General features: G+C 48.7%; 1 protein-coding gene across 4 annotated transcripts in view; it reads left to right on the top strand.

The window, feature by feature from the left end:
* LOC105472595 (C2 calcium dependent domain containing 2) overlaps positions 1-18,455 on the top strand; it is a 70,649-nt gene extending 52,194 nt beyond the window's left edge. For all 4 annotated transcript variants that reach the window (XM_011725979.3, XM_071095749.1, XM_011725978.2 and 1 more), the window contains 3 exons: positions 2,051-2,178; positions 4,384-4,693; positions 14,381-18,455. In XM_011725979.3, coding sequence (XP_011724281.2) covers positions 2,051-2,178; positions 4,384-4,693; positions 14,381-14,601 — 659 coding nt within the window. In that variant the 3' untranslated portion in view covers positions 14,602-18,455. The remainder of the gene's footprint in view (positions 1-2,050; positions 2,179-4,383; positions 4,694-14,380) is intronic.
* Positions 18,456-19,535: the final 1,080 nt, after the last annotated feature.

Here is a 19,535-nt window from a genome sequence, read left to right as displayed (position 1 = left end):
GTGCATGGGCCATGGAGCCAGCCCCAGGCTCACCCGCCACAGTGCAGCCAGGCACTGTAGCAGGTGTCCAGGCTATACCTAGCACCTGGACCGGGCTCTCGGGGGACTGAACAGAAGCACTGGGCCTGGCCTGAGGAGGATGCGCTCCCAACGCCTCTCCCTTGGTGGCTTTGGGAATTACAGCACAGCTTTCTCCTAAGGAGTCTTCCCCAACTCCTTTCTCCAACACTTCTCTCTTCTCAGTGTGGCTCAGTGGCTAAACAAAAATCTGTTCCTCTACTCACAACACTCCTGACGCCAAATGTGTAGATTTTCTATGGCAAGCAATTTTCTGTTTCTCTGCAGACACCAACTGGGTGTCCTACAATTTAATTCAATTCTGGCATTACCTGGAGTTAGCTCAGATCCCACAGGTAAAAGGCCCAGCCCCACAAAACCACCTTCCCACCTTAGACGCCAGGCGCAAATAGTGGGTCCTCAGATTACCACACTTTTGTCCCACTTGGCTACAAATTGGGGTTTCCATGACAGCCTCTTCGGGTTCCATAATTTGCTATGATGGCTCACAGAACTCAGGGAAACACTTTACTTGGGTTTACCAGTTTATTATCACACAAATGCACAGCCAGATGAAGAGGGGCGCAGGGCACACTCTGGAAGGGTCCTGAGCGTAGAAGCTTTGATCTCCGTGGAGTCGCCCCTCTCCCAGTACATGCATGCATTGGTTCACAACCTGGACCCTCCCTGAGCCCTGTCATTTTAGGGCTTTATGGTGCTTCTATAAGTAGATATGTAGGCATGATTGATTCACTTATTGGCCATTGGTAATTTGAACTCAATCTCTAGCCCCTTTCCCTTCCCCACAGGCGAGAGGAGGGCAGAAAGTTCCAACCTTCTAACCACAGGGTTGGTGCCTCCGACATCCAATGTCCATCCTCATTAGCATTCACTCAGGTGGGCTGCAGGGGCTTGTGAGGAATAAGAAAGATGCCTCAGCTCAGTGGCTCTGGAATTCAAAGGGTTTTTTTGTTGTTGTTATTGTTCTCTGTGCCAGGAACTAGGGAGGAAGACCAAGTATCTGTTATTCCCCAGGGTCATCGTCACCGGTTCTTGGCCACTGTGGTCTTATCTTGACTCCCTTTGGAAATGCAGCATCTGTAAGCCTCAGGCCATGGCCAAAACTGAGACAGAAGTTCCTTTTACTATCCTGCTACTTTAATAGCTTTGTCGTTTTGACTTTACCTGAGCGGGAAAGTGTAAGTTACAAGCATCAGTTCTGAGTCTCACGTCAGCTCTGGGGCCTCCTGGCTGCTGGACATCCTCCTCAGCGGTCAAATGGGATAAAAGGAAGGATCTGCTCATGGGGTGTGGAATAGGAGTAAATGAGAGAATGTGCACAGAGCCCTCTGAACAGCACCTGGTTCGCCGTAAGCATTCTATTGATGTTGGCTGGTGTGTGGTTATTCACCTAGGGAAGGAAGTGCTTTTATTAACTGGCCCTTCATAGCTCTAGTTACTATTCTGTGTGTTTAGCCACTCTTGGGAGGGAAAAGCAGTCACTACCTTGCCTTTCAAAGTTCAAAATCTTCCAAAGGGTTAGATATTTTTTTTGTCGCTTGCTTGCTTTTGCCATTTTCCATCAACTCTATTCAGGTATAACTTAAATAAAATAGATGAATGTTAAGCAGACACTTTAGTGAGTATCTTGTAACCACCCAGGGAATCAAGTTGTAGACCAAGAGTCAGCAAACATCAAACTATGACCCACAGGAAAAATCTGGCCCGTCACTTGTTTTTGTAAATAAAGTTTTACTGAAACCCAGCCATGCTCATTTATTTACCTGTGATCTCTAGCTAGTTTCACTCTACAAAAGCTGCGCTGAGAAGTTGTTGCAGAGACCACCTACATAGCCTAAACAATGTACTCTTTGGCCCTTTTTAGAAAATATCTGCTAACCATTGCTTATCGACCATTTCCATTATCCCTGGAAGTTCCCATGGAAGTCTTTAATTTTTGCTGATGAACTTAACACTGCCTTCCCTCTGGCAGAATTGTTGGTGTTGAATGGTTCGGATCCAGTGGCTGAAGTTGCCATTCGACAACTCAGTGAATCTTCAAAGCTGAAACTCAAGTCGCCACGGAAGAAAAGCACTATTATCATATCAGGGATCTCCAAGGTACCATGGTGGTGGCTGGGGAGGTGTTTGTATCTGTCAGTGACCTGCTGCTCCTCTGCCCTTTGAAGAAGTTAGCCCAAGCGCTTGGTTAACATCCAGAGAGTTCCATTTACAAATGTCAAATTATGTTCCTCACCCCACAAAGGAGTCACGCGTGGTATTGTGTTTACGCAGTTTATCCCATACACCAAGGACATGGGAGAGTTTCTAATCAGTGACGCTTTACACACTGAGAGGTTGGCAAATCATTTCAAGAAAAATTACTGAAAGAGAGGAACATGACGTAAGACTCCTCTTTGGTGCAGAACCTCTACTCTCGTCACCACCCAGTCATGGAGAACTTACACTTTCCGTGTGACACGTTTCCAAAGCCTTTTGCTTTTTTGCAGTGAATGTTTATTCCTTTTGTAATCAGAGAGAAATGAAGATTGTAGTGTCCCCCATGGACATTTCACTCCCTTTCTTCCCCTTCTCCCGCTCTGGGACGTCTGCTCAGAGCAGGTGGTGGCAGGCGTGTGGTTCAGGCTGCGGAGAGGCCAACCCCTCAGGTGAAGGGCCATGTTACAGATCCTTACTCTCTTTATTACATTTTTTAATTTGATTTTTAAATTTTTATCTATCTATTTATTTATTTTGAGACCAGCTAATTCATTATGAGACTGGCTAAATTTTGTATTTTTGGTAGAGACGGGGTTTCACCACATTGCTCAGGCTGGTCTTGAACTCCTGGACTCAAGTGATCCATCTACCTTGGCCTTCCAAAGTGTTGGGATTACGGGTGTGAGCCACTGCTCCCGGCCCTTACTCTTTTTTGACATTTCCAAGTGAACAGGTTGAGGGAGAGTTGGGAGATTTTGATTTGGTGTGGGAAGGGGATGAGGAAGAATTGTGGACGAAAGAGTGGGAGGGTGGGCCAGAGGGCACGCAGAACGTGGATTCCTCAGTGACTGGAAGACGGGCCAGAACAGGACCTCGGAGGTGCCAGAGATGAGTCATCAGCCTTGCCATTGTACCCAGAGGGTGGCCTTGCCCACGTCCCAGAGGCAGGCAGGTGGTGGTTCTGGGGCTTCCTGACCCCTCTAGAGCCCCTCAGCAGGGGATCCATGACCTCCCTGGAAGTCCGGGGCCCGGTAGTTGGGTTTTCTTCAGTCTTGGGTGAATGAATGAGCAAAATAAGGACAAGACCCGTGGAAATCTCCCATATACTTTTTCCAAGATCGTATTTAAAGCTCACGAGGAACTCCTGGATCTTAGTATTTAATGTTCTGAATCCACTGCAGTGATTATTCGTATTGGTGCTCAGATTATCTAATCTTTTTATTATTATTATTCTCATTATTATTTGAGACGGAGTCTCGCTCTGTTGCCCAGGCTGGAGTGCAATGGCGCAATCTCAGCTCACTGCAAGCTCCACCTCCTGGGTTGACGCCATTCTCCTGCCCCAGCCTCCCGAGTAGCTGGGGCTACAGGTGACCACCACCACGCCCGGCTAATTTTTTGTATTTATTTTAGTAGAGATGGGGAAATTATCTAATCTTGAGTCAGTGGGCTCTTCCACAGGCCAGCACTTAAGTCTGAACTGCACATTATCCCTAAGCAGACGCCTATGTCACTGCCACCCACACCAAGGACAGCATGACTGGCCCTCAGGGAGCCCCCGTGCCCTCCTTCCCAAACTTTCCCCCTCCAAGGAAGCGCTATCCCGACTCTCAGAGGTTAATTTAGTGCTTAAATATTTTTACACAAAATATAATCTTTCAGAGGCTGCGCCAGTGAATTTCTGCTTGCAGGTAACATAAACGTGTGGAGGAACAAAGACAACTGAACCCGAAACACCCACAGCCACTTCCTGTGTGCTGTCGTGGACTCTGAAGGACGGGCTCTCTTGCATCTCATTTCTGCGGCTTGTCACAAATGCTCCCACCGCTAGGCCCATCTGCGGGAGGAAGGGGGTTAACCTCTGAGCCCCGGGGGCCACCCCCCAGCTGCCTAGGGACCCTGAGCCCCGGCTGTAAGGGAGACCTTTTTTAGCCCAAGCATGAGCAACAGCCGTGATGTATGAGCACCTTCTCCGAGGCCTGCTACTGCATCTTCTGAGACTTTGAAATCGACTGTTAGAATGTTTTGGAGAGTGCTTTTCAGGTCTTTGCGAACCCTCTCTTCCTTTCACGTAACCCTTGTCATCTTCCCCACCGCCCCTGACAGACCTCACTATCTCAGGACCACGATGCTGCCCTGATGCAGGGTTACATGGCCTCTGTGGACAACACCCGCCAGGAGGATGCCCCATCCCATCCGGAGGGGGCCGCAGCCTCTGCCCTACCGGAGGAAGCTGAGTCAGCCCAGGCATCCCTTGCCCCCAAGCCCCAGGAGGATGAGCTCGACTCCTGGGACTTGGAGAAGGAGCCCCAGGCCGTGGCATGGAGCAGCCAGGCCCTGCTGGACCCCGACGGTGATGAGCTATCAGAGAGCTCCGTGAGTGTCTCGGAGCCGGGCGCTGCCAAAAAGCATAAAGGTACCTGCTCCGGAGCCCCCAACCCCAGGCCCCCCACTTGGAGGCTTTGTGCTCATGCTGGCTTCCAAGCTGAAGTCGTCTGCTTTCGTTCCCTTTGTCCCTTACAAGCTCCCTCTGGACCTCACCCCCCTGCCCCTCCAGAAACGCCCTGTGCTGACTGTTTGAACCCATGGGGGGCATCTGCAGGTCCTTCTGTGTGAGGGTTGGCGTCATCTCTGCATTTGGGACCAGTGTGTGTCCATGCATAGAGGCCCCTTCCTCAGTCCAGGCTTGCTCCACCTGGCTTCCCGAGGGGTTACCAAGAGCCCTACACGATGATGGGCCACAGAGACTCAGAGCAAAGCCAGGCAGAGCCTGGGGCTCCTTCCACTGCCGATATGGGCATCTTTGCTCCTTTATGCCTCTCAGAGTCTCCCTGCACCTCCAACAAAACCAGACCTCACCACCTGACCCGAGGAGGCTCTACGGGGAGAGGAGCTCCTGGGAATAATGAATTGATTAACTTAATATGTGGGTGGCGAGGAGGTGATCGTTTCATTAGTACTGATTGTTTCCATCAGCCCTGAGTTTCAGTGCTTTAAAACTATAAATTCCTTAGGCGTGTGCAGATTTGCCGAGACAGTGCCTTGGCATGAGTAACCTGAATGTATTTGCTAAGGGCATGTAGTCTAGGGGCTTGGGGTCGGTTCCAGATGTGAGACTCACCGAGCCTCAGCATCCTCCTCCATAAGATGAGGAGCATGGCCGCTGCCTGTGCCCACCTGACTCCACCATTTGGGGGACAAAAGGACATCTCGGTGCAGAAGACAGGACTGGGGGCAAGGCAGGCCAAGCTGTGAGCTCAGGTGAAACTCAGCATCAACTCCTGGCTCTGGCTCTTGTGTGGGGCTCCAAGGCTTTCAGCAGAAATCTCAGGATGTCCTAAGACTGTCTGTGTCGGCAAATTGCAGGGGCTCCTTGGGGGAGCTTTGTTAAGCGCTGCCGTCGCTGCCTCCTGTCCTCTGTTCTTGATGCCATAGACCAGTGATTCTCAAGCCCAGCACTTTTTCCCCCAGGGAATATGGCAGTGCTGGAGACACTTTAGTTGTCACAGCTGGGAGTCTGGGGTGCAACCGGCATCTAGTGAATAGAGGCCAGGGATGCCATTCAGTGCCCTGCCGTGCACAGGACACGCCCCCACAAGGCAGCCTCACAGTGCAGCACGCTCTGGTCCCAAATGTCCCTGGTGCCAAAGCTGACAGCCTGTCGTGGGCTGGACTGTCCTTAAGTCTGTCCTCATCCCCTCTCTCCCTGTCTTTGCTTCGTGTCCCTCAGCGATGGCATGGTGGCCGCCCTCTCCTATGCCCCCGTCCTTACCAGTGCAGAGTCGGGATAGGTGCTGGGGGGAAATGGAAAGTTAGAAGAGGAAAGGGAGAAGGAGGAAATTCCTGGATAAGATTTCAGACCCCTTGGATCTGTTTGCCCACTGCCTGGCCTTGGGGCGCTTTATGCGCGGACCCCCCTCCACAGAGCTCTTGAGGGCTGTAAGCTGCACACTGACCTCTGCGGTCCTGTGCTCCTGTTAAGAGGCCTTGGCTTGGGTTACGTCAAAGGTGACCTGGTCACCTGACACACACCTGTGGCCTATTCTTTGTCTTGGAGATGGTGAGTGCTGGGTGAGGCGGGACAAACATGGGCGCATGGTGGGGTAGCTCTTCCTCTCCCTTCCCTAACTCAATGACCCGTTTCCTCTTGTCCTGGCAGAACCCAACCCCCCGTCCGCCCTCCTCATTCGTTCTGAAATGCCAAGCCTCGCTCACCCTGTTCATGCAAAGATCTGTGTTCCTCCGCCCGGTCCCTCCTGCTTCTCTGTCTGGTTTCCCTTCGGGAGAGTCCTTCCCTGGGTTTCCATGCTTGCTGTGCCACCCACCCTGCTCCTCTCCCTTCACGGGTCAGGTGGATGAGGGGCCACCCTTTGGGGACTGGGTGTCGGGCAGGTGTGCTGGGGGCTGGTGCTGGCCACCTACAGCACAGGCTCAGAACTCCCCGGAGGCTCGGCAGTTGGGAATGCAGCAGAGAGGCTCAGCCGTGCCGTGCGTTTCACTCCCGTGGCCCTACCGCGTTGACCCCAGGGTTTTGAACAGGACATATTTGGCAGCAGTTTTAAATGTTTCCTTCCAGTGTTTTTAAAGAGACTTGTAATTAGCATCTCTGTGAGATGTTGTCACAATCTGACACGATTCTGTGTTATGGGTGCCAAGTCATTTTCATTTTTTGACCAAACATTTTTCAAAACTGGTGATAGAGGGTGTCGTTTTTAAAAACTAAAGCTTGTTTTTTTTGTTTTTTGTTTTTTTTTTTTTGGTTTAAGAACTACCTGTATCTTCTGTCCTGCTAAGGAGTCTATATTAGGTTTCTGAGAGTGCCTGTGTATTTAGAACCCTCCTGAGGTTCTGCTGGTTGGAAACCAGCCCACACAGGAAATGTATTCCCCAAATTTTGGTTTACTTTTAGTTTAAAAAAAGATCAATGAAGTTGGCCACCGTTGTAGATAGAGTCAGCACCACTGAACTGTGTAGGTAGAAATGGTTAAGAAGGTATATTATGGGTGTGTTACCACAAGTAAGAACAAAAGTTTCAAGGGAGGTTTTGGGAAAAAAACTTTAACAGTAAGGAACCTTGCCAAATATCCTGCACAGCGGCGTCCCGTGTGCGTGTGGTGTCTGTAGATGGCTCAGAACCCTTACCCACGTCCACTCTGATGTTGCTCTTGCATAATTCTTTCTGCTTCTTACTTCTCTTCATCTCATGCTCATTCCCTTTAACTTAAGAGGATCACTATGCCAACCAGAATTAATTGCCTGCACAGTAAGTTATTTTTGTCTTATTTTTTTCAATTACATGTAGCCATCCTAGGAGTGCAGCCTGTAGCTCAGCAGCCAGCCGACCTGCCTGCCTCGTGTTCCCTCCCATCTCCGCCTTTCCCCTCCTAGGTTGCTAGTTCCCCGTGTTCCTCCTGAAACTGCTCTGGCTGAGGTTGTACAGTGCCTATCGGGTGAGGGTGCTCGCTCTGGTACCTGATGTGACTGGGCGACCTCTCTGTGACACCCACAGGAAGAGGCTGATTCCCTTTTTCGTCCTCCAGAGCTAAAAAGTAGTCACTTCTATCCATGGACCATCTGTTGTTCCAGTTGAAATCTGATGCTGTTCTTGGGAAGCCAAAGACAATTTTTTTTTTCTTCTGGTCATTGTTTTTCCCTTCTGCTGGGTTTTAAGACAGATCCTTCAATTAACTATATCTGTTAGACTCTGTAAGAGACAAATAGGAATAAATTTGGAAATATTTATGACATTAGAGCTATAATTTAGATGATGTTTAAATTCTTTCATGTATTTGTTTATACTTCAGCCTTCTTGTGATTTGTTTTTTAAACTTTGTTAGAACCAGGGAAGGACTTTTATTCTTCTCCCTGTCTCCCATTTAAAATCTTGGTTACTTGCCTCAAATTTCACATACCCCCACCCAGATTATCTTCAGGAATCTTGAAGCTTGTGGGTGAGGTCTAAATCTTGCTTCTTGCTGTTGGCGTAGAGAAGGTAGCCTAGAGTCAAGTAGTCAGGCTTCCTGAAATCAACATGGCACCGGCTATTCTTGCCTGTGGCGTGAACTTCACTATCAGCAAAGGGCAACAGTTTCTGCAGGCTCAAAGTCAAGCAGATGATGTGCTTGGTCCAGATCATCCAGATGGTCTGATTATCCAGACCATCAGTTCCTGGATCAGTCAGGGTCCTCCAGAGCAGCAGAACCCATAGGTTACATATTTAAGGAACTGACTCATGAGATTGACAGGTCTGAAATCTGCAGGGCAGGTGGCAGGCCACAGACCCCGGCAAGAGCTGATGCTTTAGTCTTGAGGCAGAATTTCTTCCTCCCTGGAAAACCAGTGTTTGCGCTTAGGGCCTTCAGCTGATTGGACGAGGCCTACCCACATTCTCCAGGATACTCTCCTTTCCTTAAAGTCCACTGGCTGGGGTTGTTAACCACATCTACACAATGCCTTCCCAGCCGCATCTCAGTTCATGTTCTGTTGAATCTCTGGGTGCTGCGGCCAGGTTGACACAGCGACACCTCACAGGCTTGCTTATCGAGGTGGGCAGACTGGTACATTCCATACGGGGTTACTGCCCAATAGACAAGAGCGTGCTCCAGTCTCAGCCCCGTCCCTTGCAACCACCGTGGGGCGGCTATTTAGTGTGCACTGGCAAATCCGGGGCCGTGTTCTCCCTGCATCGTTTACCCAAAAGGTGACAGTGAACAATCTGCTTCCAAGTCGAGACAGGCTTTCCCATTGCTATGGAGAAAGGGAATGGAATGGCCTCCGTCCGTGTGGTGGTCCTTCATGGCTGACGATGAGTCTGCCTGAGATGAGTCTGCGTGGCTGGAATCCTCTCCTGCCCCCTGCATGCCTCTCTGGAGACGCAACTCGTTCTGGGAATCCTGCCCAAGTCCTTGCTGGATTAGGGGGCTTTGCTCCGTGAGACCCCAAGGGCTTTGATGTATCCACACTCTCCAGAGTCTCCTCCCCAGGGGCCACAGACTTGCCCATTTTTCCAGACACCTGGCTGGCCACTTCTCAGATGCCGTCCTTAGCAGCACGGAAGAGCAGGGCCTGGGAACATGAACTTCAGAGCCAGAAAGCCCAGTGTTACACACCCGCCCCGTTAGTGTGCGACCCAAAGACAGCCACCTCTCCAAACCTTAGCATCCTCATGTGTCCCTACAGAGTCTAGCAGACATAAATAGCTAATTAAGGAATCTATCTTAAAATCCCATAGGTAGGAAAACGGTGACCAAAAGCAACCCTAAAAATGGTAGGGATCAGGCCTCCTTCCTCAGAGGCGGCTGGGGGATATCATTGAGGGTCCAGTCTACAGAACTGCAAACCTCAGTCCCTACCCGCACATGACCATCCCCTGTATGAGAAGTTGATGCCATCCCCCTAGAAGCTGTGACAAATTATCAGGTTAGGGGAAAGTGCAAGTCACACAAACGATTTCAGGAAGATTTGCACATGGGCACATATGACCATAATCTGGTTTCTGGCATTGATGTTGAACTATGAAATTCAACAAAACAGGCCAGGAGCGGTGGCTCACACCTGTAATCCCAGCACTTTGGGAGGCCAAGGCGGGTGGATCATGAGGTCAGGAGTTCGAGACCAGCCTGGCCAACATGGAGAAACCCCATCTCTAGTAAAAATACAAACTTAGCCGGGCGTGGTGGCTCGCACCTGTAATCCCAGCTACTCGGGAGGCTGAGGCAGAAGAGTCACTTGAGCTTGGGAGGTGGAGGTTGCAGTGAGCTGAGATCACGCCACTGCACTCCAGCCTGGGCAACAGAGCGAGACTCCGTCTCAAGAAAAAGAAATTTAACAAAACAGCAGACATGCTCTGGAGAGCGTGAGTGAAGATGGAATAACAGAAAATAACCTTGTTTCCAGCCCCTCGGGGTGGGGTGTGGCCCATGGAAGAGGCGTAGGGCTCCCTGGGGCGGGGATCTGCTGCCAAAACAAGTTAGTCCCTCAGGGTCCGGACAGACAACGGACTGGAGCCAGTAGTGAGGTTAAAACAAACACGCCGTGCCAATCTTTCTTGTCTACCATCTTTTTACATGCAGGCTGCAATCCTTGCTATTTCATCTTAATATGCCAAGAATTAGAATTTTAAGGAGTTTTTATTTTTATTATTTTATTTTATTTTATTTTATTTTATTTTATTTAGAGATAGGGTCTTGTTCTGTCACCCAGACTGGAGTGCAGTGGCAAGATCATAGCTCATTGCAGTCTCAAATTCTTGTGCTCAAGTAAAACACCTGCCTCAGCCTCCCAGGTTTAGGCACTTGTAGTTCGATTTCCCTTGCATAACTTAAAGTAACTGCTTGAAAATGTGCATATCCCATTTTATTTTTGTTTTTTTTAAAGTTTAATTTTTTTATTTTTATTTTTTAAATGGAGATGGGGTCTTGTTATGTCGCCTACGCTAGTCTCCAATTTCCTGGGCTCAGGGGATTCTCCAAACCTCAGACTCCAAAAGTGCTGGGATTACAGGGCTGAGCCACCGCGCCCGGCTCCTATTCCTGTTCTGAGGTCTTTTGAACACAGCCGTGCCTTGCCTGTCTGCACACCCCACTTCCCTCTTAACCTGGGCACACCGCGCGTCTCTGGCGTGGCATGGGGCCCTGCGGGTGGGCTGCATCAGCTTCTCCCCACACAGCCCTGTGGTCTGCAGGCCCCCAGAGTGAAGCGTGAAGGAGCATGAGCAGCGGCACACAGGAGAGCAGGTACGGTGCCCGTGTCCTTGGCCCTGGCCTGTCCCTGCGTTGTCCACTGTGGCCTCCAGGTGCTCTAAGCACTAGTGGCATTTTGGCCAGACCTGGGCTAGCAGTGGGCAACCCCAGCTGCATGTTTGAAAGACCTGGGATCTTTTGAAAAATGCTCATGCCCGGTGTCCCCAGACCCCATCGTGCCAGATTCTCCAGGAAGGGCCTGCACGCCTGTAGTCCTTAGAGCCCGGCTGATTCGAGGGCTTGGGGCTGAGGACACTGCTCCACTGTCCTCTCCGCTCCCCCACTCCTCCAGGTGTCTGCCTGGATTCTGAGGACTGAACAGGAAGACATGGCGGGCGTTCCTGGATCCTTAAGCCAAATGTACCCCCTCTCCTCCCAGGGCTGTATCAAAGTACCACAAACTGGGTGTTTTCAACACCAGGAGCACCGATTCTCTCCCTGTTCTGGAGGCTGGAAGTCTGAGCTGCTGGTGCTAGCAGGGCCACCCCTTCTGAGGCCCTGTGGGAAAGCCTGCTCCCGCCTCTCCGCTCCTGACAGCTGCTGACAACCTTTGGCGCTCCTTGGCTTGTAGAAGCATCGCCCTGTGCCCCGCTTTCATCTTCCTGTGGCGTCCTTCCTGTGACCCTTCACAATGTCTTCCCCTGTGTGTCTGTCTCTGTTTCTGAGTTCCCCCTTTTGATAAGGACAGCAGGCATATTGGATCACGGGCCACCCTGATGATCTAATTTTAAATTGATGACTTCTGCCAAGACCCCGTCCACAAATAAGGTCACATTCTGTGAAGTACTGGGGGTTAGGAGTGTAACATATGAATTTGGGTGGGGGTGGGGGAGCCAAGTTCAGCCCATCACAGTGTCCCTGCTCATACCTCAGGCCTGGCTCCAGACCCCAGGCCAGCTTCAGTGCAGGGATGCCTATGAAATGGACTTTGGAGATGGAGCAGGAAGGAACCTCTCACTGCTGGGGGTTCTGAGACCGTGGGTCTGTGGTTGACCCGGGGGATGGGTTGGTGTTCCCTCCTCCTAGGCCCCCATTCCCCCTGGGAAGTGAAGGGGGTGATGTTGGAACAGTCCAGGTGAAGCTGTTGGATCCACCCTTTCCTCTCCCCCGTTCCACCTGAGAGCCCATGTCCATAGGCCCTTCAGGGCCTCCAAGGTCAGCCTAAAGCAGAGCTTCAAGGCAGGTGCCTACAGATCAGAAATACCATGAGGGTCCCCCTCATCCCCCAACCTCAGGTCACCTGGTGGTCTCAGAGCCCCCTGACAGCTGGGGGTTCCTCTGCCTGGGAGCCCCTATCACCATGCCCCGGGCATTTCCCCAGCAGGTGCCCTCTGATGCAAAGGCAGTTAGCCACATCGGCACCACTGCATCTGCCCCACTGGGCAAACTCCAAAGCCATGTCCAGGTGGGGGTCATTATCCAGCCGTCAGAACACTCCCTACTGATGGCTGGTTTTTCACGACGTGCTGCATTTTTCAGGGACGTGAATCACTCCAGAAACTGACACTGATGTCCCACAGGTGTACCATTAGGCCTGCGGACAACAGGGACATCATTTACATGTTGATACTATTTACTCTCCTTTTTCATTCCTTTTCCAGCAGTCCCTGAAACCCCTGCACACAGGCTTCTAACTTTAGATCACTGTAAAAAAATGTCCAAATGATACATCAGAAGAAGTGATTTGGTTGTATTAAGAGAGTCAAGTTTTTAAAAAATTATGGCCGCTTTGATCAAATTAAATTCAGTCCATTGCGGCCCTTCATCTTCTCAGTTTCTGTCCTGTATGTAACCTGGGCAGAGCAGATGGGACACAGTAGTAGTTCGTGCTTAAAGTCAGGCTCAGGGGCACATGCTTCTTTCCCCATAGCAGGCTTTGATTATACAAAGATTCATAGGCAGGTCTAGGTCAGGTTTCTCCGACTGCCCTCAGATGCCACAATTGTTGGTGTGCATTTCATTTAGAAGAGGGAATTGATATTCTTCATCCCCTCCTTTAACCTCCTCAACGTGAGTGGCGATTTGCATATGTCATGGCTATTGAGATGTTTATTGGATATGCCTATCACAAAGGGAATAAATTATCACATTAAGAATAAAGCTCCTCTTCATGATGATCAGACCTGTCTTCTTTCAAAGTCATTACCACCTACATGCAAGTGGTAATGAATTTCACAGGCTGGACTGAAATGCTTACTCCCTCAACCTTGCCAGCCTTGGTTAATAAGATGTTAAACTAATTTGTGAAAAAGCAAATTAGTGGGCTCTTGCACCCTCTACATTAGCTCATACTTGATCTTTAAGGAATCATTGCTGTTGAAATTATTGTTGCTGCTGCTGCTGCTAATTTTTTTCTATTCCATATTCTACTACTTGATGGATAGCTATATCCAGATAAATATCTGTATATAGAGATCTGTATCTATCTGTAAACAGATAGATCAAACGACACAAAATTGAGGTTTTGTAGGCCAAATATGCCCAAGTGACAAACTTCAATGGCATGGCCTAATAGATATGATAGGATCTGGAATTATTTTTTAATAAAATCTTATTCCCAAAAAAGCAACTATTATTTAACATTCCTAAGAAAGTGAATACCATTGTTCTCAGGGTCTTAATTGGGTTTTATGAGTGTGATGATCCTTTCTGGGGCACAGTACTTCTTTGCCACCTACACCTTTCTTAATGAGGGGAAGTGGGTGGCACAGAAGGGACCCAGGTGTTCTTGGTGTCCCAACCGAGGCAACAGCTGTCTGCCTCCATTTGGTCTGATAGAAAATCAGGGATATAAGCCAGGTGTGATGACTCATGCCTGTAATCCCAGCTCCCAGCGCTTTGGGAGGCTGAGGGTCGTGAATCACCTGAGGTCTAACCAACATGGTGAAACCGTCTCTACTAGAAATACAAAAAATTAGCTAGGCGTGGTGGTGCGCACCTGTAATCCCAGCCATGTGGGAGGCTGAGGCAGGAGAATCGCTTGAACCTGGAGGTAGAGGTTGCAGTGAGCCAAGATCGCACACACCATTGCACTCCAGCCTGGGTGACAGACAGCAAGACTCCATCCCCAAAAAACATCAGGAATATAAATACCATCCTTGGAAAGGGATACCAAGCGATAGTCCAGGCTTACTGCTTCTACTGTTATAATCTCCTTTCCATTTCATCTTGAAAAATCTCGTTTTGTACAAGCCAGATTCCAGTTGTTTTTTTCTCATGCAGATAGTGACAGCACATTGAAGTAGTAAACCTGCCCTTTGTTAGAGGCATTTTAGCCTCCTTTTCCCTTTGTCCCATTGGAGCAGTCATTCAGCCCCTCATTCCCCGCCCACTTGACCAGCCCCTGTGCTTCCCTCTTCCAGGAGGAATTCTAAGGAAAGGGGCAAAGCTGTTCTTCCGCCGGCGGCATCAACAGAAAGACCCGGGCATGAGTCAGTCACACAATGACCTTGTGTTCCTGGAGCAGCCAGAGGGTTCCCGGAGGAAAGGCGTCACCCTCACCAGGATCCTGAACAAGAAGCTGCTCTCCAGGCACAGAAACAAGAACACCATGAACGGTGCCCCCGTGGAGCCCTGCACCTAGGGCCTGAGGTCATCACCTCCAAGCCAGAAGACGTGCACCCGCGTTAACTACCCTCACCAGGACGCAGCCAGTGTGCCCGCCTGATGTCCAGATGCCCCGCTTGTCTTGCTGGGTTTCTTCCAACCATCTAGTCTTTTAAAGGGAAAACAAAAATCTGAGTCTCCAGCCAGGAGGTTCCCTCAAGAGAGGATAAAAAGCCCAACTCGCCACCAGATGCCAAATGAGACTTGACAGCCGCAGAGCTTGGGCTGTGCTCAAAGCTAAGAGTTAGGGTTCAATATTAGAAGGAGATTAACATTGTAAGTGAAATAATGTACTCTAATGGATTGTGGAGGGCAGGTGTGAGGGACTCAGTTTACCTATTCTACACTAACAAGTGTTTTTGGTCCATGCCTGGACCATGTCACAAAAAGGAGGTGCCCCCCTGTGCTGTCACTGTGAATGGAAAGGGTGGGTCACCTCTCCTCATCTGCTGCTTGGAATAAAAAATGCAGCTGGCCCTGAGTACAGGGAAGTGGAACATAGACAGGATGTGGATAAATAAATTTTGGTAGGAATGGAGACGCTATGACAGATGTAGGAAGTCATCTACCTTTGATATTAGCCATAGAACTTGAACACTAACTATATCCTATGCATAGTTTGCAGAACACTTTTCTAAGTTTACTTTGAGCCTACTTGCAAGTGGAAGATACATATATTCTCACATGGTTTTTACATTTTTCTCTATCGTGTTAAAAGCTCTAATAATACTAGTGGAGAAGTTGACATCCAAGTTTTTTTTTTCTCCCGCCTGTCATACTTGCTAAACGAGCGCAGCAGGCCTGTCGGATGAAGTCAGGAGCCATACGTGACCGCTCGTACAAAACGGTAACCAAACACATACATGGATTTTGCCAAATGCTGCCAGTAGCCAAAACAAAGTCCTTTTAGGGCAGTGGAGGAAATTATTTTGTGTCTCAGGTGTCAGTCTTAGGAATGGAAGTTTAATAACAAATGGGCCAAACTTGCAGGAAATTCTTTCTATGAGCACTTCAGAATTTTGCTGTGAACAGTCCTCTTGGACACAGGTTGGGGTGCCCTTGTTTGGGTTTGTTTTGGTGGAAAACGTGATCACCTGGCACACCATTTGAATATCCCTAAGTATCATTCCAGTCGCTTTCCTCATCAGTTGCCTTTCTGTTTCAGTTCATTCACAGATTTCACTTTGGTCTGCCCTGAATGTGCCACTTCCCGTAGACATGCTGGTTAAAGAACAGTCATCATTGGGGTGAAGTGTTTTTGACAGTTTAATATGATTCACTTTTCTCCAAAGAGATGTAAAAGGCCATTATGAAAGCTTGACTTCTGTCATGAAGATGGAAATGGGCGAGATTCCTTCCATAGGTTCTTTTGTTAATCCTTAAACATGAAATGTTTTGGGGGTAATAGAGCCACTGGTGAGTAAAAACCTATATAAAAACCAAAATTTTAGGATTTTTTTCTTTTTTAGTGAAAACCTGTATAAAAACCAAAATTATGGGATTTTTTTTCTTCTTTTTTAAGGGGAGAGATTAGAAAACGACATTAGGAATTTCACTTTAGAATGCGCATTACAAATTTCTTAGGTGTTCCAGGAATTATCAAGTGACTTTAAAATGACTTTTTCAACCTGCTTTGTTTTTAAAAATTATATTCCAGTTTTAATCATTGTAAAAAAAGCACCTGGAGTTTCAAAATATGTGAATACTACCAAGTTTCTGTCCCCAAAGTCAGGCATCACTGCTAGTCTTTTGGGACAGATGGGACAGATGTTCACTTGAATGTTTTACTTGAAGTTTTACTGCTCTTGGCCATGTGGTAAAAAGAGCCTGAGACATGTAAGAATTCCCAGAGGATATTATGTGTCAGAATTTCGGACACTGATGCGAAGTTTTTAATTGTTCTTTTTTATTTGATTTTGGAATTCAGGTGTACTCTATTCAAGTGCGAGGAGATCAGAAGTTTTTTTAATTTTTTTATTTAAAAAATGTTTTTTTCGAGACGGAGTTTCCCTCTGTTGCCCAGGCTGGAGTGCAGTGGCGGCTCACTGCAACCTCTGCCTTCTGGGTTCAAGCGATTCTCCTGCCTCAGCCTCCCAGGTAGCTGGGATTACAGGCGCCAGCCACCACGCCCAGCTAATTTATTTGTATTTAGTAGAGATGGAGTTTCACCACGTTGGTCAGGCTGGTCTCGAACTCCTGACCTCAGGTGATCCACCCACCTCGGCCTCCCAAAGTTCTGGGATTATAGGCATGAACCACCATGCCGGCCCCAGAATTTTGTATTAAGCCTTCTTGCTCTTAAAAAAAAAAAAAATAGTTTTTAACTATTCCATTTCCAGATGAATCCCATGAGCACTGCTTACTGTTGAATACCTAGGTCTAGGGCTCTGCTTCCTGTAGACACACTCACGTTGTCTCCATCCAATGGCCTTTTCTGAAGTTACAGAAAACACCAATGTGGGAGGGAGTTTATGAAGCAAAGGCAAAGGAAACACATAGGCTGGCTTCAGGGTAGCACCGTGAGAAACGGCCTGTATTGATACTGTGAATGTTTCTTTCCCGAGCTATTTTGTACAGGTTTTTTTTTTCATGGTGTAGGGTATTTATGATAAAGTAAATGTTGTGAAGGTTAAAGATAAATTAAGATTATCCACCAAATGCTAAAAATACTGACGTGTAAATCACCTTGATCGTCTCACCTCTTCTACGAGCTTTTGCGGCTTGAGGGCTTTTGTTTTTGGCTTTTGTCTGGATGAAAGTTTTGCTGAGTGGTGTTTTAAAAGCGATTCCTCATGAACACTAAGATTAACTGTGTCTGTATCTCTGGAACTGGGTGCTCATGTTGGTTTTAATGAGCTTGCAACCCTTCCCCGTTTGCTTTGTTTAAGGAGGTACCTCTGTTCTTTGTGGAGGAGTGAAATGGAGCTTTCAGTGTGTGTGTGTGGTATGTGTGTCTGCACACAGGTGTGTGTTATTGTAGCAATAACAAAAGTAGCCATCTTCTTGTTCCTGCTGAAAACTTGCTGTGAGAGTTTTGACAGAGCAATTTATTTTAATCAAGTTCCAAGTCTGGGTTCAAACCCAGCCCCGATCCCTTATGACCGAGGCCCACTCAGTGGCACCTTGGTGCCCATTTAGATTTTTGCTTGGGTTTTACTGGCCACCTCTATAGACGAGAGTTGCAAAGTTGCTTTGAGCAGAGAGGGAAAGATTAATCTACACTGCTGGCCACCGAAGGCCAGTGTTTCCTGGGTAATAATCTCACGGCTCTTGATCTGGAAACTTCAGAGTACAAATTGGTGGACGGTGGAAGTCAGGACATGGATCTCTGTCCGATGGAAAACAGACCTCGGGGCTGGCATCAACCCTGCTGCCAGGCCCTCTCCCCACTGCCCCAAACCGGCCCAGACACGATGACCAAAGCAGCCTGCACAGGGCAAGGCCCCTGCGGAATCCTGCAGAGCAAACTCAGGTTACCTTGGGTCCGTGACTGTTTGCATTGGAAACACAGTACACTGCCCCGTTCTCTCAGCAGCTGGGCAGTAGCGCACCATTCATCATTGAGGCTTGTCGTTTACCACTGTTAGGTCCAAACTGCATTGTAAAAAGAGAAGAAAACAGCAGGTTTTCCAGGTCTGCGGAAGGGTTTGGCCTGACACTGGAGCGCGGTGATGGACTTACGTGACAATGATTGTATTCCTCAGTAGCACTTTAAATGCCGAAGACGGTCCCGCACCAAGCCTGCACACGGGCTTGGGTGGGTTCCTTTGGAGAAGATGTGGCTGGAACACAAACAATCTTTGAAGAAATAAATGTGCACACAGAACACTACACGCTGAGTTGTTTTTCCTGAGTCCTGTTCTGTCTTAGAAGTCCCAGGGGTCTTCTCTGAGCGTCCCTTTCATCAGGTCACTGCAAGTGACCAACCGTCACAGCCAATTAACGTAAAAGAAGAGGCAGGCTGGGCGCGGTGGCTCGTGCCTGTAAATCCCAGCACTTTGGGAGGCTGAGGCAAGGGATCACTTGAGGTTGGGAGTTTGAGACCAGCCTGGCCAACATGGTGAAACCCCGTCTCTACTAAAAATACAAAAATTAGTGTTAGTGGTGGTGCATGCCTGTAGTCCCAGCTACTCGGGAGGCTGAGACAGGAGAATAACTTGAACCCAGGAGGCAGAGGTTGTAGTGAGCCAAGATCGTGCCGTCACGTCACTGCACTCCAGCCTGGGCAACAGAGCAAGACTCCGTCTCAAAATAAATAAATAAATGAAAATTTTAAAATAAAAGTAAAAGAAGAGGTGGACATTGCCTTGCGCTCGCTTAGTCCTTGCTTCGTTCTTTGCAAAGGACTTTCCTAACGTGCTTCTTACATGATTTTAAGCCGTTTAGCGTCCTTTCTAGGCCTAGGGCTAAAATCATTAACTATAGAAAGTGTTTCCAGGGGGCCAGGTGGGTGGCTCACACCTGTAATCCCAGCACTTTAAGAGGCCGAGGTGGGAGGATCATCTGAAGTCAGGAGTTCGAGACCAACCTGGCCAATGTGGTGAAACCCCATCTCTACTAAAAATACAAAAACTAGCTGGGCTTGGTGGCACTCACCTGTAATCCCAGCTACTCGGGAGGCTGAGGCAGGAGAATTGCTTGAACCTGGGAGGCGGAGGTTGCAGTGAGCCAAGATTGCGCCATTGCACTCCAGCCTGGGCGACAGAGTGAGACTCTGTCTCAAAAGAAAAAAGAAAATTCCAGTGACCCTGGGGTCAGGGTAACTGTGGATTCTACATGTCAGGGACTGTTGGCCTGGACTCCCCCAGCGGCAGAGCCCAGCATGCGGTGGCCTGAGGGTGACACACTTGGGAAGTGCCAACAGAGTGCTAAGGTCCGGCCGAGGGAGTGGAACGGGGGTGAAGCCCACAC

The sequence above is a fragment of the Macaca nemestrina genome, chromosome 4 (assembly GCF_043159975.1).
Source record: "Macaca nemestrina isolate mMacNem1 chromosome 4, mMacNem.hap1, whole genome shotgun sequence".
Classification (NCBI taxonomy): Eukaryota; Metazoa; Chordata; class Mammalia; order Primates; family Cercopithecidae; genus Macaca; species Macaca nemestrina.
The sequence above is the reverse complement of the archived record's forward strand: the minus strand, read 5'-3'. Positions and strand labels throughout refer to the sequence as shown.